Source organism: Acanthochromis polyacanthus, chromosome 5 (assembly GCF_021347895.1).
Source record: "Acanthochromis polyacanthus isolate Apoly-LR-REF ecotype Palm Island chromosome 5, KAUST_Apoly_ChrSc, whole genome shotgun sequence".
In the NCBI taxonomy this organism is placed as follows: Eukaryota; Metazoa; Chordata; class Actinopteri; family Pomacentridae; genus Acanthochromis; species Acanthochromis polyacanthus.
In genome coordinates, this window is record NC_067117.1 from 1,258,189 (window position 1) to 1,281,709 (window position 23,521).

The 23,521-nt window shown below is 42.9% G+C and overlaps 3 protein-coding genes and 1 long non-coding RNA gene across 6 annotated transcripts; 1 reads left to right on the top strand and 3 right to left on the bottom strand.

Annotated features, from left to right (window-relative positions):
• Window positions 1-3,568: 3,568 nt before the first annotated feature.
• On the bottom strand, window positions 3,569-15,320 carry LOC127534077 (ribonuclease inhibitor-like). 3 transcript variants are annotated; one of them, XM_051948410.1, is made up of 9 exons: window positions 14,845-15,320; window positions 14,563-14,739; window positions 13,518-13,694; window positions 12,739-12,912; window positions 9,722-9,895; window positions 6,429-6,602; window positions 5,636-5,809; window positions 4,861-5,034; window positions 3,569-4,083 (listed from the first exon to the last, which is right to left on the bottom strand). In XM_051948410.1, the coding sequence occupies exons 1-9, from the start codon at window positions 15,318-15,320 to the stop codon at window positions 4,071-4,073; spliced, it is 1,713 nt and encodes a 570-aa protein (XP_051804370.1). In that variant the 3' UTR covers window positions 3,569-4,070. The 3 variants fall into 3 exon arrangements, with proteins under 3 accessions (XP_051804370.1, XP_051804372.1, XP_051804371.1); XM_051948412.1 differs by lacking the exon at window positions 13,518-13,694; XM_051948411.1 differs by lacking the exon at window positions 5,636-5,809.
• Window positions 11,066-12,097, top strand: LOC127534079 (uncharacterized). The gene is made up of 3 exons (XR_007942028.1): window positions 11,066-11,147; window positions 11,224-11,285; window positions 11,609-12,097. It is a non-coding gene; the product is annotated as an uncharacterized LOC127534079 (long non-coding RNA).
• A 93-nt stretch (window positions 15,321-15,413) lies between the features above and the next one.
• On the bottom strand, window positions 15,414-17,301 carry LOC127534078 (protein NLRC3-like). The gene is made up of 3 exons (XM_051948413.1): window positions 17,181-17,301; window positions 16,795-17,020; window positions 15,414-16,642 (listed from the first exon to the last, which is right to left on the bottom strand). The coding sequence occupies exons 1-3, from the start codon at window positions 17,265-17,267 to the stop codon at window positions 15,414-15,416; spliced, it is 1,542 nt and encodes a 513-aa protein (XP_051804373.1). The 5' UTR covers window positions 17,268-17,301.
• A 201-nt stretch (window positions 17,302-17,502) lies between these two features.
• LOC127534152 (anthrax toxin receptor-like) lies at window positions 17,503-19,009 on the bottom strand. The gene is made up of 3 exons (XM_051948657.1): window positions 17,999-19,009; window positions 17,727-17,915; window positions 17,503-17,614 (listed from the first exon to the last, which is right to left on the bottom strand). The coding sequence occupies exons 1-3, from the start codon at window positions 18,124-18,126 to the stop codon at window positions 17,503-17,505; spliced, it is 429 nt and encodes a 142-aa protein (XP_051804617.1). The 5' UTR covers window positions 18,127-19,009.
• Between the last annotated feature and the right edge of the window lie 4,512 nt (window positions 19,010-23,521).

Genomic DNA, 23,521 nt, shown 5'->3' on the forward strand with positions numbered 1-23,521 from the left:
TGGCAGAAAGCATGGATGGTTGGCCAGAAGTTTTGTTTAAATAATAAAGTCAAAGAAGTTTCATTCAAGATACTACATAAGATTTATCCAACACAAACAATACTGGCAAGATTCAATATTGATATTGTTGTGTTATGCAAATTTTGTGGGAATGAAGAGGAAACAGTTCATCATTTGTTTTATCAATGTGAATTTTCAAAAGCATTCTGGACCGATGCAGAGCATTATATAAGGACAATAACAGGACAAGTCATGCTTCTGCAAGAAAGGGACATTGTTATTTATTTTGGAGAAAACCTAGATAAGGATACAGTCTTTTTGGTACAACTAATCCTGATGCTTGGGAAATTTCACATTCATAAGAAAAAATGGACAGATGCCAAACCAAATGCTGATCTCTTTGTTTTGGAATTGCAGCAATACGTTGCTACAATTAAAGATTGTAAAAATAAGAAAGCTGTCAGAACAAACCGTGTGCTTCAAAAATTCAATATTTATCCCAGTTGAATATCTTCACTCTCACTGGTAAATCCTGGTAGTAGTACTAATCGTTATAATATTCTGCTCCTACATTGGTGGTTTTCTCTTTTGATTTGTTCAGCTTTTTCTGTTTTTGTTTTTTGTTTTGTTTTGGGGTTTTTTGGGGGGGTGATTGTGGATGTTTGCTTGTTTGTATGTATATATACTGTATATATGCTCTGTAGCTGAGGCAATAATAAATTAAAAAAAACTAAATACATTTAAGGGCTGAACAGTCCACTCCCCCTCCGCACTACGCGGTTTGGGACGGCCCTTAATATGGAGGACCCTCCACGGGAACGCGCAAACGGAGGGGTAGGGGGCGGTTTGGGATTCAGCCGAGGCTGCATGGAGAGGGCTGTTTGTTTTACAACGTTTTACTTGTTTATCACTATGAACATTTTATTTATGCATGTTTAACATTATTCAGTACAGACAGTACGCTCTGCATTTAAACCGTAAGTTGTGCACTTCAGTGATCATCTCTGTCTTCTCCTCACATTAAACCTCACATCTAAACGGCCACACACCACGAGGAGCAGAGTTTAGTTTGATTTAGACACACCTTCTGCTCATTTGGACGAAACAACACGTTAAATGAATTTAAAATCAATAAAAAGTTCACCTGAAGTTCTGTAAAGTACAAACCGACAGAAACAGGAACCGACCTGCCGTTAAACCCGGTTCCGTCCACTTCTTCCTCCGGACCGTCGTTCATTAATTCTGGGAGAAAATCCTCAGTTCCAGCCTCTGGAAGAAGAAAAAACTTTTCCATTACGGAGAGTTTCATTCATTCACGTTTTTACAGGAAGCCGCTGCTGTTTGAATCTCTTCTTCTTCATCTTTTGTGGTGTATCTTGGATCACAGTAAGAACTGCAGCGCCCCCTGCTGGACACGAGAGGAAATGACCTGAATACGGAAAAGATAATTAAATTAAATTAAATTTACCGTGCATTAAACAACTAAATAAAACTTGAAACACAGCAGAATAATAATAATATCTTAATCATAATGAACAAAGCTGTTGATGTTCACGTTAGAATAAATGATTTTCCAAACATTTTCATGTTTTACCAGCAGAAAGTTCACTGTAGGAGTTCTGTCTTACATTATTCTAAATCTTTTCATTCTATTTAATTCACAGTTTTAAGGTATTTTGTGAAGCAACAACACAGTAATTTAATTACTGGATCAATAAAGTCTCTATCTACCTTCTAAAATACATTTATTACCAAAGGACAACATTTCTGTTCATCTGTTTAATTTGGAAGATTAATGAGTAAATTTAAAACGTATAAAAATCAAAGTAAACCCAGTGAGATGCAGTCTCTGATCCACATCTTCTCCATCCTGCTGCTTTAACAGACTTTTGGATTCTTTAGTCTCATTATTTCTACAGAACATTAAAGAAAGCCTTCAGCTGCTGTTAGACATGAACCAAACAGAGGAAATGCTGAGCTAAACAGCCTTCAGTCTTCTTCATGAGCTCCATTTACGTATTAGACATGAATCCCCTAAAACAAAGACATAAATCTATTTTAGCTGATAGAATCCATGTTCAGGCTGAGAGCCGACAGCTTCAACAGACTCACCTGGAACTAAAATATACGAGAAAACCCAACAAATCCAAGCGTTCCTGGATCCTGACTTTGGTTTGATTTTCATTTATTTGTGATGTCTGCATTTGGTTCCTGAACTTGAACACGTGACGATAATAAAGTAGAATCTGATCTAATGTCTGCTTTTACTGTCTGATGGCCTCAACACGGCAAATAAACAGGATTTAAAGTTTAAAAAGAAAATAAAAAGAGCAAAAATAATAACAATAAGAACGATAGTAATAATAATAGTGAGGTTGGATTTATGAAGCACTTTTTCAACAAATGATTAACTTCTAAAAAACACTCATGCATATTTTTAAAGGCAAAACAAGTTTGATAAAGAATACAAATGATTTTTTTTTACATTTTTCTTTTATTAACTTTGCAGCTTAATGACTTTAATTTAATTAAACATCAAGCAGCCAATAAAACATCTTTGTCCATAAATTTCTCAGAGCTTGAAGCTTTACAGACGGAGATTCTGCATTTAGAAAACCAAACTAACTCAGCAGAATTACAGGTTTTTAATATTTTACTGTATTTTACCTGAATTAAAACATGTTAAAGTTACTGTGGGTTTGTTTTAAACATCCACTACAGTCACACAAGCTATAGATTGTTTAAAAAACCCTTGAATCAAACATCAGGAGGACTTTGAGGTCCGCTGACTTCAGGATTTAAACGTTCTGAGATAAAACAAGCAAAGAACACACAAACACTGAATGGAAGTGTTGACCTCTGAGCCACCAGGGGGCGCAATGACTGAAACGTCTTCCTGCAGACATGACTGAAGAAAACAGCAGTCTCCATGACAACCAGCTGGATGAGGAGCATCCAGAAGGTCTCAGTTCCTGCTGCATGTTGAGGAGAACGTCAGGTTGGGTTTGCTTTGTTTTCATCCACAAACTCTGACTCTCCTCTCTGCTGCTCTGATGATCCTGCAGCAGCTCCAGCATCTTCTCCACACATCCACAGATCCTCTCAGCTCATGTGTTAGCCCTCAGCCAGCTCACCGGACCTCCAGGGCTCCATGTTCTCAGTCCTCAGCCTCCACAGCAGCTCAGAGAAGAAAGAAGAAAGAAGAGTTTCTCCTCCTCTCAGTGTCTGCATCCTGATCCACACTCCAAACCTCACAAATACATTCTGTTCTCATGGTGGACCGTTTCATTTTTATTCCATTTAAATCAGTAATAATGATCAGAAATACTTCTACAGAGGTTTGCTGTTGAGTAAAAAGAAAATCAATCTGTATATCAGTGACTGATGAATGCTTTTTCTGCCTCCTCTGACTGTGGTGGGATTGGTTCTATTCCACAAAGAATAAAAGCATTTCTTGTGGGCAGTAACTGAGTGTTTTTCTTCCTCTTTGAGCATGAAGACACATCTCTGCATCGTCTCACAGCTTACCAGAACAGGAAAGATCCTCAGACATGACATGAAGCACCTGGAAAGTTTAGAAGGTTTGGTTTTTCTGCAGGATGTCAGAGAGGTCATCAGAAAACCAACATTGTCAACCAGCTGATGTAGAAATGTGCAGAGAGGCTTTCTGTGCAGCACTTTCAGCATTCTCAGTCTGTTCGCCTCAGAAACAGCTTCATGGTTGCATGTTTGTGAATGAATGCAGATCAAACGCTGTCAGATGCAGAAATGTTCTTCACTAAACTCTCTCTGGGCTCCGAGGCTTCAGCTGACATGATTCCAGGACACTTTGTTCTCATCAGCTGATGTTTTCCAATGTTTCATGTCAACATTAACTGCACTTCTCCATCATTCAGTGTGGAGCTGCAACACTAAACTACACAGTGAGAACAACACACTTTACACTGGTTCCCAGTCCACCTCCCAGTAACACGGTCCAGTCAGAGTCTCTGCACACCAGCTGCTGCTTCAACATCTGGATCATCAGGACACACTTCATCCTCTCACCACAAACACCGTCTTGATCAGCATCAATACTTCCACCTGCAGAGAGAAGAATAAAGACCAGAGGAGATGAATGAGTTTGATCAGCAGCTCATCAGGACTTCAGACGTGTTCAGAGCAGCAGCTTCATCTTAACGTGTTGGAGTGAACACGGGAGTAAATCAGCTTTATTTCCTCAACACATCAACACAACAACAACAGTCGGCTTCACATCCATCGAACACACCATGACAACAAGCTTGTGGCTCCTCTGATTGGCTGCTGTCTCTGTGTTTCTGTCTCCATTCTGCTCTCACAGCTTCACTGAGAAGCTGCAGGTTTACAGGAGACACTGGATCTTTGCTTTGATACTGACTGTGTTTAGTAGAAAACTGCTGGAAGCAGCAGAGACTGATTGTCAGGGAGAAACTCCGTTAAGAGCTCCCACGTAACATAAGAAGATTTTCACCAAATCAGAAAAACACGCAGACTGTAATTTTACTTGCAAGGGTACCACAGCACAGTGTAACAAGACACATTAGTGCGAGCTACAAAGACTGCTCCCATACAAGGTTTATTTTATACACGAGCAGAAATGAAGACATGGCGTAAGATAAGAAATAGCTCGAGTTACACAAGGGGGTGTGCTAAGCTGATAGAGTGGAAATATACTGAGAGAGACAGAGAGAGAGAGATGTGCAGGTAGGAGTGAGTGAGTGGTATTCTATAAAAATAGTCATATAAAACACTATGCACACACAGTTAATGCTCTAAGGCTCGATTATGATAAATGTATTTACAAATTCAACTCTAACTCTGATGGAACCTTCTACTGACCTCAGAGTCTTCAGGATGCAGTCTGGACTCTTCACAAGATCTAACAGATGTTTCACTGATGAATGATGCAGGTCGTTTCCACTCAGGTCCAGATGTTGCAGATGTGAGGGGTTGGACTTCAGAGCTGAGACCAGAGAATCACAGCTGATCTCTGACAACCTGCAGTACATCAATCTGAATAAAGAATCAAAGATGTGTATAAAATCATTGATGGTCCATCAGATGTGTTCAGGTTCTGAATGTGCAGATCAACATTACTTTGTCCTCATCAATCAGCTTTTCTCTAAAAGCAGCACAGTGACTTTGTCCTTCTCTTATTGTGGATCATCATCATGTCAGCCTTCTACACACATCATCCACATGTCAGCACAACATTCATCCACCTATTCATGTCCACACATCAGTAACATGCTGCATCATCAACAGGATCAGTCAAATAAAAATCAACACAAACCAGAGAAATATTGAGACTTCACTCACTAAACTTTGTCTCTTCAAACTGATCTGAGTTCAGAGGATCTTCTGGATCCAGATGTGACTCTTCAGCTCAAACTACAAACATTCATTTACTTTAACAACTAACACTCAACATTTTACACACTTTCTGCTACAAACACTCCACTTTTGTCACTACAAACTCAATTCAGGACAAAATCTGAAAATGTGAACCAGAGCAGATTTACAGCTTCATGGATGGAAGTTCTGTTGAACAGAAATGAGCTTCAGTTGTCATTAAACACATCAGATCTACAACAGTAACAGTCAGTGAACTGACCTCAGAGTCTTCAGGATGCAGTCTGGACTCTCCACAAAACCACTCAGATGTTTCACTCCTGAATACTTCAGGTTGTTGAAGCTCAGGTCCAGATGTTCCAGATGGGAGGGGTTGGACTTCAGAGCTGAGACCAGAGAATCACAGCTGATCTCTGACAAACTACAGCCCTCCAATCTGAATAAAGAATCAAAGATGTGAGTTGAGGAGACAAAGTTCCTGCTTGAAATCATTCAGAGTTTCATCATGAGTTCAGAGCTGCAGAAATCTGGATTTCTATGCATCAAGTCAACCTTAAATCTCCTTCAAATCTCCTTTTCGTACGTGCAGCTTCATCAATGAGATCTGTTCATTGATTCTACCAGAGGAGAAGCTGCTGGACCACAGAGGACAAATACATTTGCTTCCAGGACAGAAAGGTGAAAATCATCTAAAGGCTGAGCAGCAGATAAAGCCACTGTCTTACTTCAGTCATCTCACAGCTCCAAATGCTGGAAAGGATGAAGGAGAGAGTTTGTGCCACTGGTGAGCTTCCAGTTAAAGTGTTGCAGTGATGTGACACACAACAGGTGCTGACAGGTGAGGAGAGTTCTTCTACTCACTGACTTCTATCAGCTCAGCACAGAGAACTTTAAGGACACTTTAGCTTTGGACTGAGTCTAGACTTTATGACTCCCTACTACATTTAAAAGAAAAACTCTGTGGATAATTCACAGCAGTCATTAAAACTGATGAGAAAAAAGAAACATTCACCCAAAGATGAGAACTTTGAATCACTGAAAACATGATGTCTGACCTCAGAGTCTTCAGGATGCAGTCTGGACTCTCCACAAAACCACTCAGATGTTTCACTCCTGAATCCTTCAGGTTGTTGTAGCTCAGGTCCAGATGTTCCAGATGTGAGGGGTTGGACTTCAGAGCTGAGACCAGAGAATCACAGCTGATCTCTGACAAACTGCAGTTCTCCGATCTGAATAAAGAATAAAAGATGTGAGTTGAGGAGACAAAGTTCCTGCTTGAAATCATTCAGAGTTTCATCATGAGTTCAGAGCTGAAGAAGCTTCAGAAGGTCCAAGTTCACAAAATGGAAACTCCAAGCAGCTGAAGCCAACAGGATGCAGCTTCAAACAGTCCAACAGAAGCAGTGAAGAAGAGCTCTGATTAATATGAATGACAACATGCTGCTGCTTCAATAAAGACGGAGTGACTTCAGCTCTGAAACTCTGCAGCTCCACCAGTTGCTCCATCCACACAAACTCATGCTGAGCAACAAACACAAGGAAAAACACTCGCACATTTATTTCACTTTCTGCTCACAGTCACACAAACACACAAGAAGGAAACGTGGACAAAATGAGGCTCCAGACTCTAAAAGATCTTCATGTTCTGGAACCATGGAGACCTTTCCATCAGGACTCTACATTCACATCATTTCATTCTTCATCCATCTGTCATTGATGGAGGAAAGTGTCCATCACAGTTTTCAGAGGACCAGGTGACGTCTTCAGACTCTTTTCTCAAACACAAACATCTTCACTTTCAAATGACTCCAACCAGAGAAAAGAAGAAAATCAGCAGAAACTCCAGCAGAAAATCTTCCCGTTGCTCCTGATAAATGACTTCAACTCTTCATCAACTCTCACAACTTTTCTGCTGGATTTTCTGCTCATTCAACAACTGATGGCTCAGCTTCACCTTTCATCAGCAGCTACAGTGCCTTGTGAAAGTATTCAGCCCCCTTGAACTTTTCAACCTTTCGCCACATTTCAGGCTTCAAACATAAAGATATAAAATTTTAATTTTTTGTCAAGAATCAACAACAAGTGGGACACAATCGTGAAGTGGAATGAAATTTATTGGATATTTTAAACTTTTTTAACAAATAAAAACCTGAAAAGTGGGGCGTGCAATATTATTCGGCCCCCTTGCATTAATACTTTGTAGCGCCACCTTTTGCTGCAATTACAGCTGCAAGTCGCTTGGGGTATGTCTCTATCAGTTTTGCACATGGAGAGACTGAAATTCTTGCCCATTCTTCCTTGAAAAACAGCTGGAGCTGAGTGAGGTTGGATGGAGAGCGTTTGTGAACAGCAGTCTTCAGCTCTGCCCACAGATTCTGGATTGGATTCAGGTCTGGACTTTGACTTGGCCATTCTAACACCTGGATACGTTTATTTGTGAACCATTCCATTGTAGATTTGGCTTTATGTTTTGGATCATTGTCCTGTTGGAAGATAAATCTCCGTCCCAGTCTCAGGTCTTTTGCAGACTCCAACAGATTTTCTTCCAGAATGGTCCTGTATTTGGCTCCATTCATCTTCCCATCAATTTTAACCATCTTCCCTGTCTCTGCTGAAGAAAAGCAGGCCCAAACCATGAGGCTGCCACCACCATGTTTGACAGTGGGGATGGTGTGTTCAGGGTGGTGAGCTGTGTTGCTTTTACGCCAAACATATCGTTTTGCATTGTGGCCAAAAAGTTGGATTTTGGTTCCATCTGACCAGAGCACCTTCTTCCACATGTTTGGTGTGTCTCCCAGGTGGCTTGTGGCAAACTTCAAACCAGACTTTTTATGGATATCTTTGAGAAATGGCTTTCTTCTTGCCACTCTTCCATAAAGGCCAGATTTGTGCAGTGTATGACTGATTGTTGTTCTATGGACAGACTCTCCCACCTCAGCTGTAGATCTCTGCAGTTCATCCAGAGTGACCATGGGCCTCTTGGCTGCATCTCTGATCAGTCTTCTCCTTGTTCCAGGTGAAAGTTTCGAGGGACGGCCGGGTCTTGGTAGATTTGCAGTGGTCTGATACTCCTTCCATTTCAATACGATTGCTTGCACAGTGCTCCTTGAGATGTTTAAAGCTTGGGAAATCTTTTTGTATCCTAATCCGGCTTTAAACTTCTCCACAACAGTATCTGGGACCTGCCTGGTGTGTTCCTTGGTCTTCATGATGCTCTCTGCACTTTAAACAGAACCCTGAGACTATCACAGAGCAGGTGCATTTATACGGAGACTTGATTACACACAGGTGGATTCTATTTATCATCATCAGTCATTTAGGACAACATTGGATCATTCAGAGATCCTCACTGAACTTCTGGAGTGAGTTTGCTGCACTGAAAGTAAAGGGGCCAAATAATATTGCACACCCCACTTTTCAGTTTTTTATTTGTTAAAAAGTATAAAATATCCAATAAATTTCATTCCACTTCACGATTGTGTCCCACTTGTTGTTGATTCTTGACAAAAAATTAAAATTTTATATCTTTATGTTTGAAGCCTGAAATGTGGCGAAAGGTTGAAAAGTTCAAGGGGGCCGAATACTTTCGCAAGGCACTGTAAATCAAACGGCTGCATCTTGGATTTCAACATTTCACTTTCTGAACATCACATGGCTTTATCCAAGTGTTGAACCAGCAGATGCTGAATATTAGTTTCTGTCTCTCAGGATGAAAAACTGCTTCAATTACAGCTCAAACTATCAGTCCACTATTTGATGAGTCCATGGACAAAACATCAGAAACATTTCCATCATGGTTGGAGTCATTGATCCAGTAAAACACCAAACTGGTTCCAGTCTGTCCACTGTCAACACTTTCTGCTTTCTGTCACATTAAACTGAATATTTGTGCTGTTGGACTGTTGCTGGAACAAAACCAGACATTTGAAGACGTCACCTTCAACTCTGACAAAGTGGATCAACAGTTTTACTCTTTATAACATTGAATCAACTAAACTATTGAAATAACTGAGAGCTGCATCAGGAATAAAAACAGCTGTTAGCTGCTGCTGTCAGTCTGAAGTGTAGAAAAACATGAGGTCAGATCTGAGCTGAAGATCACGTGTGTCAGAGTTTCACTGTCAGTTATTCACTGGAGGATTTTTCTGCTTTCATTCAGCTTTGAAATGTGCAGCTCCACATTTCTCTGCCACAGTCCAAGGACTAAAGCAGAAAAGAAGAAAACAGACATTCCCATGAAGATCCTCAGTGTGGATCAGTAGAACATCAGCCTGATGGCTGCAGTTTAGAGTCACCACAACTTTACATCACATTCATCTCAGAGCACAAAGAAAACATGAAGTCTGACCTCAGAGTCTTCAGGATGCAGTCTGGACTCTCCACAAAACCACTCAGATGTTTCACTCCTGAATCCTGCAGGTTGTTGTGGCTCAGGTCCAGATGTTCCAGATGGGAGGGGTTGGACTTCAGAGCTGAGACCAGAGAATCACAGCTGATCTCTGAAAACCTGCAGTTCTTCAATCTGAATAAAGAATCAAAGATGTGAGTTGAGGAGACAAAGTTCCTGCTTGAAATCATTCAGAGTTTCATCATGAGTTCAGAGCTGCAGAAATCTGGATTTCTATCCATCAAGTCAACCTTAAATCTCCTTCAAATCTTCTTTTCATACGTGCAGCTTCATCAATGAGATCTGTTCATTGATTCTACCAGAGGAGAAGCTGCTGGACCACAGAGGACAAATACATTTGCTTCCAGGACAGAAAGGTGAAAATCATCTAAAGGCTGAGCAGCAGATAAAGCCACTGTCTTTACTTCAGTCATCTCACAGCTCCAAATGCTGGAAAGGATGAAGGAGAGAGTTTGTGCCACTGGTGAGCTTCCAGTGAAAGCTCGTGTCCAGAGTTTGAATCGCAGCGTCTCCCAAAACGCTGTTGGTCCCTCCCTCTGATTTCCTTTATTTGTGCACGTGCACAGTACATGAGAGGAGTGCCCGGAGTGCTGCAGCATCTCGCCTGTTTTGCTGTTTTCCCCTCTTCTACATTTAGTACATTTAGTAAATAATAAAGGAATTACGTTAGAATGCTGTATTGAGTCTAACTTGTCCTAATACCAAAATAACATGAATCTGCTAGGACGAACGAGTAAAGTTTCAATATGTGATTACACTCGTGTATCCCTCTGGATGACGTTGTTTATCAAACTTAGTGCATTTACGCGTGTATATATGTTACATTGTTTATTTATTTCTATCTAGAGTTCAGAATGGCATGACTCCTCTGACGAAGAGTATGTCCCAGACGCCCCAACATCTTCCTCCAGAGGTCGGGCATCTAAACGAAGCCGTCAGGCGGGCTATGGAGGCCGTGGTCGGGGAGCGACGCGAGCACCCCGAGCCAAAAAACGTCCTGCAGTCTCTTGGCCTGACAAGCCGTGGGATTGGTAACTTTTCTGGAAGTTGCTGATCCCTGATGCTCTCTCATCTCCTCCACAAGCAAAACAAATGTGCTCGCGGTTGCGTAGTGCGTAGCTCGCCCACCTCTGTGTAACCCCCATAGAAATTAGCGTCTTATTCAAGTGAGTAATTTTATTGGTAAATTAAAATAAAAGTGTCCATTCCCGAATGGGTCCGTGAACACACCTTTCACGTGACGTACGCACACACGCACAAGCAAGCCTGATTCAGCCAATCACGAGCCTTGCACCTTCCTATACAAGCTACTGCTGCGCTGCTTACTACAGACTCGGGAGGAAGGCAACACGAACGGCTGCAACAGGTTTGTCTTGCTAACTTCGCTAAGCGTGATTATTTTAAATCGTGTGTGTTTTTAATCAAATGTACAACTTATAGAGGTCGGACACCATCGCGGATAGGACGCTGGGTACTTGCTGGGTGACGTTCATTGTGGAAATTGGTGAGTCTGTTGTCCCGCTATTAGCATTAGCCGCACTAATTTACTTTAGTGCAGGTCTGTGATGCTGATGCTAGTAGGCTTTGGGTTGTTTTAAAGCCGTATCGGCAATGTTTTTATTGATCCCTTTTTTTGGTTTCAACATTGCAACCTAAAAGCACTTTAAGCACTTTAAGCTACAGTAAATGGATTGATCTATTTATGTATGTTTTTTGAGTGTCTTAAACTGTTATTTGAATGTGTATGTATTGAAATGAAATCACTAGCTAGTATTAACAGAATTGAGTGAACTTAAGAATTAATAGTCGGCCCTGTTTTCTAAATAGGCCAGGTGTGCTTGGTTGGCACAGAACCATACGAGGCGAGCTGACCCAAAAAGGAGCCTGAACCAAGTTACCATCTCAACTCAGTCCTGCGGTCTGGTAGGGGCTGTTGCAGCCAGTCCTCCCCTGTTCTCTCTGTCCCCCGCTGTCCGCATATGAACTGCTTTGCGCTATGGACTCTATTTCATATCCCAACCTGTGTGGTTTCTATGGACAATGATACAAAACTCTCTTAACTTTATTGCGGACAGTAAAATATTTCCACCAATAAGTGGAAAAATCGTAGAGGAGAAAAGGAGCGTATTATACTCTGGTTGGTTGATTGTGTTCTATTGTGCTTTGACCAATGTTTTGTGAACTGTGACAAAAAAGGGAAAAATACTTTTTTTGTGTGAACTACTCAAGCTTGGGAATATTTTTAAATCTCTGCAGATTGTAAATATGTATCACTTCAACTCACTGTAAATAATACACAAGCTACTTTAAAATCTATTCAATTGTCTGTTTTTTTATTATACTGATGCACGCACCTCCTTAGAGACGAACTTTTACATCTTCTGAACTAGTCCATATTCATAATTTTAGCAACAACTCGTACTTGCTACATCTGCATGGGCTTGCTTGCTGTGCGCGTAACCGTTGATTGACAGCATGCCAAAGCTGAAGCTCAAACTTGATTGGTCGGCAGCAATCGGCGCTTTTTGGAATAACATGGGGGTCTATGAGAGGAAGGCGGAGCTCAGGAATAAATTTTCATATCGCGTCATACTAACATTATATTATAGTATCGAACTAGACTAACACATTTAAGCATTGTTAAACAATGATACATAAATTGAAAACAAACGGAAACTCCGGACATGAGCTTTAAAGTGTTGCAGTGATGTGACACACAACAGGTGCTGACAGGTGAGGAGAGTTCTTCTACTCACTGACTTCTATCAGCTCAGCACAGAGAACTTTAAGGACACTTTAGTTTTGACTCTGGACTGAGTCTAGACTTTATGACTCCCTACTTCATTTAAAAAGAAAAACTCTGTGGATGATTCACAGCAGTCATTAAAACTGATGAGAAAAAAGAAACATTCACCCAAAGATGAGAACTTTGAATCACTGAAAACATGATGTCTGACCTCAGAGTCTTCAGGATGCAGTCTGGACTCTCCACAAAACCACTCAGATGTTTCACTCCTGAATCCTTCAGGTTGTTGTAGCTCAGGTCCAGAAGTTCCAGATGTGAGGGGTTGGACTTCAGAGCTGAGACCAGAGAATCACAGCTGATCTCTGACAAACTGCAGTCCTCCAATCTGAATATAGAATCAAAGATGTGTATAAAATCATTGATGATCCATCAGATGTGTTCAGGTTCTGAATGTGCAGATCAACATTACTTTGTCCTCATCAATCAGCTTTTCTCTAAAAGCAGCACAGTGACTTTGTCCTTCTCTTATTGTGGATCATCATCATGTCAGCCTTCTACACACATCATCCACATGTCAGCACAACATTCATCCACCTATTCATGTCCACACATCAGTAACATGCTGCATCATCAACAGGATCAGTCAAATAAAACTCAACACAAACCAGAGAAATATTTAGACTTCACTCACTAAACTTTGTCTCTTCAAACTGATCTGAGTTCAGAGGATCTTCTGGATCCAGATGTGACTCTTCAGCTCAAACTACAAACATTCATTTACTTTAACAACTAACACTCAACATTTTACACACTTTCTGCTACAAACACTCCACTTTTGTCACTACAAACTCAATTCAGGACAAAATCTGAAAATGTGAACCAGAGCAGATTTACAGCTTCATGGATGGAAGTTCTGTTGAACAGAAATGAGCTTCAGTTGTCATTAAACACATCAGATCTACAACAGTAACAGACAGTCAGTGAACTGACCTCAGAGTCTTCAGGATGCAGTCTGGACTCTCCACAAAACCACTCAGATGTTTCACTCCTGAATCCTTCAGGTCTTCGTTCCTGCTCAGGTCCAGATGTTCCAGATGGGAGGGGTTGGACTTCAGAGCTGAGACCAGAGAATCACAGCTGATCTCTGACAAACTGCAGCCCTTCAATCTGAATAAAGAATCAAAGATGTGCATAAAATCATTGATGATCCATCAGATGTGTTCAGGTTCTGAATGTGCAGATCAACATTACTTTGTCCTCATCAATCAGCTTTTCTCTAAAAGCAGCACAGTGACTTTGTCCTTCTCTTATTGTGGATCATCATCATGTCAGCCTTCTACACACATCACCCACATGTCAGCACAACATTCATCCACCTATTCATGTCCACACATCAGTAACATCTGCTGACCTCAGTCCACTCTCTCATCAAAGGATCAACATCAAATCTCTTCATTCTTTCATTTATTCCATCACCTTCTTCTTCTTCTGTGGAAATCAGCTTGCTAGCTTTGTCTCCTTCACATCTTCCAGTGTGTCTTCAACAACAGTCACATGTCATCTGTACATTACAGAGGGATTCTGATTCCTGCTGTCCACACTGACTGTCCACTGCTCTCTTCCTAACACAACTCCACTGGAAGGAATCACTTCATCAGCTCAGCTCACACTAACATCAAGCTTCAGCTTCTGACTCACACTAATCAACTTCCACACTGTTGACAACTAAACTCCTCTTTGACTTCCTGAGGTTCCACTGCAGCTCAGCACAAACACTGTGGAAACACAAACATACTGACTGGATGTGTGGAAGTCACACTGCTGAAGCCTCACATCACTTTCACATCAGCTTTACATTCAGACACACAGCAGGACTGTGGATTCTGTCCTCCATCTGGAACTCTGCAGTCTGCTCATCAGGGCATTTATTCACACTTCAACAATCTCAAACATCTTCACACTGTTTTCAGGAAAATCATCAACATTCATCAACCACAAACTGAAGGATCTGAAGTGAATCTATTGAAAAACTGACCTGAGAGTCTCCAGTTTACAGTTTGGACTCTCCAGTCCAGCAGAAAGACTCTTCACTCCTGAATCCTTCAGATTCTGGTTATTGCTGAGGTCCAGATGTTTCAGACTGGAGGACGGAGAGCTGAGGACTGAGGACAGAGCTGCACAGCTTCTCTCTGACAGACTACAGTCACTCAGTCTGAGGAAACAATGAAGAACAAAGTTTTTTCATTTATTCTGCTCATGAAAATCAGCGAATCAGTGAATAAATCAGTGTTTGCAGTAAATCCAACTCTGTACTTACTCAGCTTTCTTGGAGGCTTTGACCACTGGCAGCAGCCTCAGAAGAGCCTCCTCTGAAGCAGAGTATTTCTTCAGGTCAAACACGTCCAGATCTTCTCCTGATGACAGTAAGATGAAGACCAGAGCTGACCACTGAGCAGGAGACAGTTTATCTGTGGACAGATGTCCTGATCTCAGGGACTGTTGGATCTCCTCCACTAGAGAAACATCCTTCAGTTCATTCAGACAGTGGAACAGATTGATGCTTCTCTCTGCAGACACATCCTCACCGATCTTCTCCTTGATGTACTCCACTGTTTTCTGACTGGTCTGTGAGCTGCTTCCTGTCTGTGTCAGCAGGCCTCGTAGAAGATTCTGATTGGTCGGCAGTGACAGACCCAGGAGGAAGCGCAGGAACAAGTCCAGGTGTCCGTTTGGACTCTGTAAGGCCTCGTCCACAGCACTCTCGTAGAAAGCTGTTGAATAGCTTTGGAACATTTCAGACCAACGGGATGTTGTTTGTTGTTTGTCCAGCAGATTGATTCCAGAGTTGATGAAGGTCTGATGGACATGAAGAGCAGCCAGAAACTCCTAAACGCTCAGATGGACGAAGCAGAACACCTTGTCCTGGTACAGTCCTCTCTCCTCTTTAAAGATCTGTGTGAACACTCCTGAGTACACTGAGGCTGCTTCCACATCGATGCCACACTCTGTCAGGTCGGACTCATAGAAGATCAGGTTTCCTCTCTGCAGCTGATTAAAAGCCAGTTTTCCCAGAGACTCAATCATCCTCCTGCTGTCTGGACTCCAGTGTGGATCTGTCTCAGCTCCTCCATCATACTTGACCTTCTTGACTTTTGCCTGAACCACCAGGTGGTGGATGAACATCTCAGTCAGGGTTCTGGGCAGATCTCCTCCCTCTCTGCTTCTCAGCAGCTCCTCCAGAACTGTAGCAGTGATCCAGCAGAACACTGGGATGTGGCACATGATGTGGAGGCTTCGTGACTTCTTCATGAGGGAGATGATGCTGCTGGCCTGCTTCTTATCTCTGAATCTCTTCCTGAAGTACTCCTTCTTCTGTGGGTCGGTGAACCCTCTGACCTCCGTCACCATGTCCACACAGTCAGGAGGGATCTGATTGGCTGCTGCAGGTCGTGTGGTTATCCAGAGGCGAGCAGAGGGAAGCAGATTCCCCCTGATCAGGTTTGTCAGCAGCACATCCACTGAGGTGGACTCTCTAACATCAGTCAGGACCTCATTGTTGTGGAAGTCCAGAGGAAGGCGACTCTCATCCAGACCGTCAAAGATCAACACAACCTGGAAGTCTTCAAAGCTGCAGATTCCTGCTGCTTTGGTTTCACTGAAGAAGTGATGAACAAGTTCCACCAAGCTGAACTTTCTCTCTTTCAGCACATTCAGCTCTCTGAAAGTCAATGGAAACATGAAGTGGATGTCCTGGTTGCTTTTGTCTTCAGCCCAGTCCAGAGTCACCTTCTGTGTTAACACTGTTTTCCCGATGCCAGCCACTCCCTTTGTCATCACTGTTCTGATTGGTCCATCTCTTCCAGGTGAGCCTCTAAAGATGTCTTCTGCTCTGATGCTTCTTTCTGCTCTGTCTGCTTTCCTGGATGCTGCTTCAATCTGTCTGACCTCATGTTCATCATTGACCTCTGCAGTCCCTCCCTCTGTGATGTACAGCTCTGTGTAGATCTCATTCAGGAGGGTCTTCTGTCCTGCTTTAGCGATGCCCTCAAACACTCTCTGGAACTTCTTCTTCAGACCACGTTTAAGTTTACGTCCACAAACTGCAGCAGCAAGTTCTGAATGAAGAAACAACATGAGCTCAATGAATAAATGACAGTAAATATTCCAACAGTTCATCCTCCTAAAGACTGATTGTGTGAAGATATTCTGAGACTTTAGTAAATGTTCTGTTGATCAGCAGCTTCAGTCTTTACACAAATCCTCTTACTGCTCTGCAGACAGTCAGCCAGCTTCTCCTGCTTCATCCTCCTCAGGAACAACACTGTGATCTGCTCAAACATCTCTCTGCTGCTCCTCTGCTCTTCATCATCACCCTCCAACTCCTCCTCATCCTCCCTCTGACTCTCTGAGCATTCTGGGTAATCTGGACTCACAACCTTCTTCATCCTCTTCAGCTCCTTCTTCACAAAAGTCACCATGTTGTCCTCCAGCAGCTGGAACACAGAAATGTGTCAATGAGTCCATCAGAGTGAAATCATGGAGCCAAACATCAGATCCATGTTGGACACACTGACAGTCCACTGGTCTACAAAGAGCAGCATGGAGACGCCTGAACACAACACATGGAGAACAACTTGTTGTCCATGAACTCACCATGAATATGGAGTCCAGGTGATGCTGCTGGACAGACTGAGCTCTGGGAACCTCTGAGTTCTGCTGCTCCACTCTGTGGATCAACATCAACAGTTAGATCTCAGTACGTCTGTCCACACAGAGACAAACACCATGAATGTCTTCAGGAGACTCTGAAAATGGAACCAGTTATCTCCACATTTAAACCTCATCATGTCTCCTTTCACTGTGACGTGGACGTTCACAACAGACACAAACACTTTGGATTTCAGAGCAGGTCGGACAACACGTCGTACAAACTGGTTCTGTTCTGGAATAAGTGACTCTTTCTGTCAGTTCCAGCTTACATCTGATCAGCAGATGGATCTTTAAATTCCATGAATTCCTCCTTTGACTGGTCGCTCTTGAAGGACAGACAGCTGGGTTCAGGACAGTCTGGTCTCTGCTGCTGGATCCTGAAACAAAACCAGAACAGATAAAAACTGAAGAAAAACATCTTCAAGCTGTTAATAAACAAAACAACAACTTTGAGTCTGAAACATCTTTCGGTCAGTTTTACTGTCTCACCTTCCATCTGCAGATCGTCTGAAACAAGGAGGAGACTCCTTTGACCGGTCACTCTTCATGGACACACAGCTGGATCCAGGCCCAGGCCCTGAGCCAGGTCCAGGTCCAGGTCCAGGTCCAGGTCCAGGTCCAGGGCCAGGGCCAGGGCCAGGGCCAGGTCCAGCAGACTGTGTATTCTGCTGCTTTGGGCTTCAACACACAGAGCTGTGCGTGTGAATAATGACAGCAGTGATGTGATGCTGAGCTCTGACACTTAGAGATGTTCATCTCACCTCTGAGTTTTGCTCTGGTTCTCATCTTCTCCACACAGAGATCTTTTAGAGGGAGGGACTTCCTCCTCTCTGTCCTCACACTGATCCATAGCAGACAAACACAACAACCTGCTGAGAGAGTCACACATCAGTTCTCCTCCTTCCTCTCAGTCACATGACAAACACACTCAGCTCTGATTGGAGGAAACCTGTCCAGCTTTATGACAGCTGCTTCACCTCAACACTCCACCTAAAAACTGAAAAGCTCTTCAACATCCGACATGTTTCTCCAAGTCCACCATATCCATCAGAGGCTGCAGTAGCAGCTGCTCCAATCATCTTACTTTGATGCTGCTGAATCCACATCAGCTCCAGAGACGTTCTACCTTCATCTGTGGAGGAAACATCCAGAGCAGAACACAAACATGAGAACGTCTCCCCACAGGAACAGTAAAGTCTGATCTGACCTTTAATGTGATTCTCCCTCATGTTCACATCAACCACATCTACATCCTTTATTAAAACTGCTTTCTGTTCACATCAGAAACACGACGACTGTGGAGAGTGAAGAAGAAAACCAGAGATGAGAAATGAATGAGTGTGGATGTAGAAAGTGGTGAGGATGAACTTCTGATAGAAATGTTTCACTGACAGTAGAAACAGTGAGTCAGACAGATCCTTCAGGCTCAGCAGGAGTCAGAGACAGAGTCTGTTACCATGGTAATTGGACTTTCCTTCACCTCAGAGCAACAAACTCAGAGTTTTCACTGTAAACCTGCTTTCTGGATCAGAGTCCTGCTGGAGATCCTGTTTGCAGGAAGTCATAAAGCGTGGTTCTATTCTTTCAGCTTTGATTTGAACATTTCTACATTTCATTTCTGCTGCCTGTCTGTCCTCAGTCCTACTTAGGGTTGCTACCTTTCAGAAATGAAAATACAGGGCGTCCACCACGGCTCCTCAGGGCCACAGTTCAGTAAAGTTGGAAAGATATTCACAGATTCGGACTTCTGGCATCAGTAGCTCATTAGATATAGGTTGTCAAAACATCAACGATGCTTCTTTCCCATCGTTGAAAGGTAGACAATGTGCTACAAGACCAGTTTTATCAAAAGTAGCTGTCTTTAAAGCTGCAGGAATTCCACTGGTGTCAACAGGAGCCAGTTGAAGGCTGCAGTGATTCTGGTGACAGTACAGTGGATCAGAGTGAACTTATTGAATATTTGTGTCTCTCTTCGCTGTTGCAGCGGTTTTGCAATTTGCAGGAGGTCCCTGTTCACAACCGGCTGCTCATTAAAGATGTGCCGATCCCAATACTGTATCGGTATCGGGCCTCAGATATAAAATTAATAAAGTATCGGACAGTATCTGAATATGACATGACGTCGCCAATCCACCTTCCAATACAATAACAGCTTCACTGCATGGTAATAGTGATTCCGTATCCACACATTTAGGTCGACTTGGCGGAAGTAATTTCTTCGTCTTCTTCGAGACGGGCGGAAGTGATGTCCGCCGAGGTAGCCGCGTTAGCGCGCACAAACAAAGCGAGCACGTCCTTAGTTTGGAGGTTCTTTTTACTTGAGACGCAAAAAAGTGCCACAGCAAAGTGCCACATATGTGAAGCCGATGTTCTGACGGGTGGACACAAACTTTCAACGTTTAATACCACCAATTTGGGCAAGCATTTACAAAGACGCCATGCTAAAGAACACAAGGAGCTCGAGCAAGCTAAACAGCAGCAACAACAACCCCAGCAGAAAATAACCAGTTCATTCAAGAGGTGTGAAAAACTTCCAGCAGACAGTCCGAAGGCTCAAAGGATTACAGAGAAGGTGATAAATTTCATTGCACTGGATGATCAACCTCTCTCTGTGGTTGATAATGTCGGCTTTTGTAGCCTGATGGAACACCTTGAGACCAGGTATTTGATCCCCAGTAGAAAATACATAACAGACACTGCTTTACCAGCACTCTACAAAAGAGTGTCATCGCAGCTAAAAGTGCAGTTAAACGATGTTAAAGCTATGAGCTTTACTACTGACATACGGTCCTCTGAAGTTAGCCAATGTCCCTGATAAGTCTCGCTGTACATTGGCTGAGTGCGGACACTTATGCTTACAACAGTGCGGTGCTGCAAGTTAAACAGTGCAGGGGCTCACACACCAGTGAGATGATAAAAACCCCAATGAGAGAGATGCTGGATAGCTGGAACATTCCGCTGTCTAAAGTACATGTGGTTTTGAGAGACAACGCAAACAACGTGAAAAAAGCGATGGATGAAGTGCCTGTTAATAGTTTGGGCCGCCTGGCACATACACTGCAGCTAGTGGTTCACGAAGAGGTTCTCTCACAACAAAGCGTGATTAATGCACTCTGAAATGGAACGAGAATAGTGACGCATTTCAAGCATTCACAAGCTGTCAAAGTTTGAAGACATTCAGAAAGAACTGCAACCAATAAAACAAACAAAAAGGCTCCAGCAAGATGTTCCGACGAGATGGAACAGCTCGTTGTACATGATTCAAAGCCTCCTTGAACACAAGCGAGCCCTGTACACATATCATGTGGACGTCGGCCTGTCTACCACACTGTCTGCCAACGAGTGGTCATTGTTTGAAAAAAAACTGTGACAGTACTGGAACCCTTTGAGGAGATAACGCGGCTCATCAGCTCTGCGACCTCCACAGCAGCGGACGTAATTCCATCACTGTCCTGAAATGACTGCTCCAACAGGAGACCAGCACTGACAGCGGGATCAAAACCATGAAGCGAACCCTTATGGAGGCCATAAACAGGAGGTTCAGCAGCACCGAAGATACACCCCTCTACATTGTAGCAACTTTAGTGGACCCCCGTTACAAAGACAGGTAAGACAACATTTATAAAATGCTTTATCAAAATTATACCCAAATGTTGTTGTTGGCTGTTTTTAAATGTGAAATATGGCACAAACTTGATTCCTCAAACTGTCCATAGCCTAAATATGAGATGTGAAAGGCTATAGGCCTAGGCTGCTGGGGGACTTTTCTTGACGCACTGAGCCCTTCTCTATCTACCTTTACATTTAATATGTATACCGTTATTGCAGTACATTCACTCTGTTTCCCCCTGTGCTATTTCTCCGAGTGTCCCTGGTCCCAGAGCTGGATGCTTCAGATCTGCGGTCGATGTTCCACCAGCTGGTCCAGTCTCCATCATGTCCACTGTGGGATGCTGCTGCTGACCTTCCACCAGCCCTCTGCTTCCAATTCCCTTTTTCCACGAGTCAACTCTGCATCGCCTTCAATATACTGTTATGCTAACTTACATACTGTTTGAATTTTACTGCTAGCTATATATGGAGTATGTTTAATGTCAGAGCCGTACATCATAAGAGTAAACTATGAGTCAGTTTTCAATGTTAGCTTATACTTTGTCTGTGTCACATATCCTGTCATGCATGTATTCAAATGTGTGTTGTGTTTTCCTTGCTTTCTCACCCCTCCCTCTTCTCCCATCCCTCCCCCTTGCCCTCTTCTGTCCTTCTCAACCCGCCCGGCCAGCAGGCAGATGGGTCCCCCCTATATAGAGCCGGGTTCTGCTCCAGGTTTCTTCCCTGTTAAAAGGGTGTTTTCTTGCCATTGTCGCCTTTGGGCTTGCTCTGGGGGTCAGGCATATGGGTTCTGTAAAGCGTCTTGAGACGATTTGACTGTAATTGACGCTATATAAATAAAATTGAATTGAATTGAATTGAAAAACTGTGTGTGAGTGAGAGAGAGAGAGAGGGGCAATTGTTTCTACCAATTTAGTCAAAAGTAACATGTTTATTTTCATATATCACTGTCTGATGCTTTGGTACACCACAGTTGTGCTCAACCTATTTTACAATCTATCTTATTTTTGTGTTAGATACTTCCTAGATGCTGTCACAGCCAAGCTTGTCAAGGATGCCCTGCTGCGAGAGATGAGGAAGGTGGAGCGAACACTGAATGATGGAGCAGCTTCAGCTACACAGCCAGCGGCTTCTGAGGAGGATACAGCTTCAGCAACAACACAGCCAGCTGACAAGGTGTGATACATTATGACTCTTAGTTTCTAGATTGTCTATTTACTGCAAAAAAGGAGGGGGTATCTCTAAGTGGATTTATGTTCATAAATAAGATTATATTGAATGAACCCTGCCTCTGGTTTGTGTTCTTTGCAACAAAACATTGTAGTCTTGTGAATCTATCTGTACAACTGTACGTTGATCATTTATTTCATTAAATATGACTGTACACTGAGGGCTTCCGGTATGACGTCACACTGAGAGGTCCAGCGCCAGAGAGCTCCCGATGAAACTTTCCTTATTTTAATGTTTTAAGTTTATTTACGTCGCTGGTTTACATACAGAAAATTGCTGGAAGTTATTTAGATATGTCTGGCAAAAAAGGACCTGAAAATACCGACAAAAAACCAGCGAGATACAACACTCAAAACTTGACTAGCGCTGATGCTACTGATTTAGCTAACGATGGGAGTACGGTGGAAGTTAGCCAAGCTAAAGAGGTCTATCCCTTCGACTTTGCGGCTTTAACAGCGGATATCAGAGACACGGTTGCCACTGTGGTTGAAGAAAAGATGGTGATTATCTCGAATAAGCTGGACACAATTCAAACCACATTGGATGAAAACACAAAGCGCCTGGGGGAAGCCGAACATCGCATCTCCAAGGCGGAGGATGTTATCGCCAATATGGAGATAAGAATGATGGAAGCGGAGAGTAAACTTGTTGCGATTACAAGCCGAATGGATGAACAAGAGTTCAGATCCCGTAGAGACATTATCAGAATATTCGGGGTAAAAGAAGGTATTGAAGGGAAGGATGCAATCTCCTTCTTTGGGACTTGGCTGCCTACTCTACTTAACATGGAAACCAAGAAGGGTTGCCTGCCCCATGCTACAGGAGCATGGGGCAGGCAAGACCAGGTGTGCCAAGGGCCGTTATAATGAAGCTTCACTACTCCACAGATGCGATGAAGGTGCTGGCTCTCAGCAAGCAGAAGAAATTATTTTTCGCAGGAGCTACGATTACCATTCGCCAAGATCTTCCACAAAAGGTGCTCCAACAGCGAAGGAAGTTCAACACGGTGTGCCAGCAGCTGATTGCCAAAGGGGTCAGGTTTAGAATGCAGTACCCAGCAACCCTGCGTTTTTCTCACAATAGTAAGAATTTTTCCTTTGACTCTGTTGAAGATGCTACAACTGTTGTTGAAGCAATGGATGGCCCAGACGAGTAAATAAGGGGTAAGATTCGGATGTCACCTTAACGTTTTGTTTCGTTTTACTCCAGCTAAGTTTGAGTAAAAATACATCAGTGACTGTTGGTTTGGTTTAAGTTTTAAGCTAAAAACATGCTATAACTTCTACTTACAGACTGAAAGTTTTGTCGGGAGGGTGTGGGTGCCGTTATGTGGGCAGAAAATGGGCGTTTGCCCTGTGGCACACGCTCACAACAGGTGTTGTTTCCTCCCAGGCCTGAGAGGCCCGAACAGTTTTTTCTGAGGATTGTTCTACCTCTGTTCT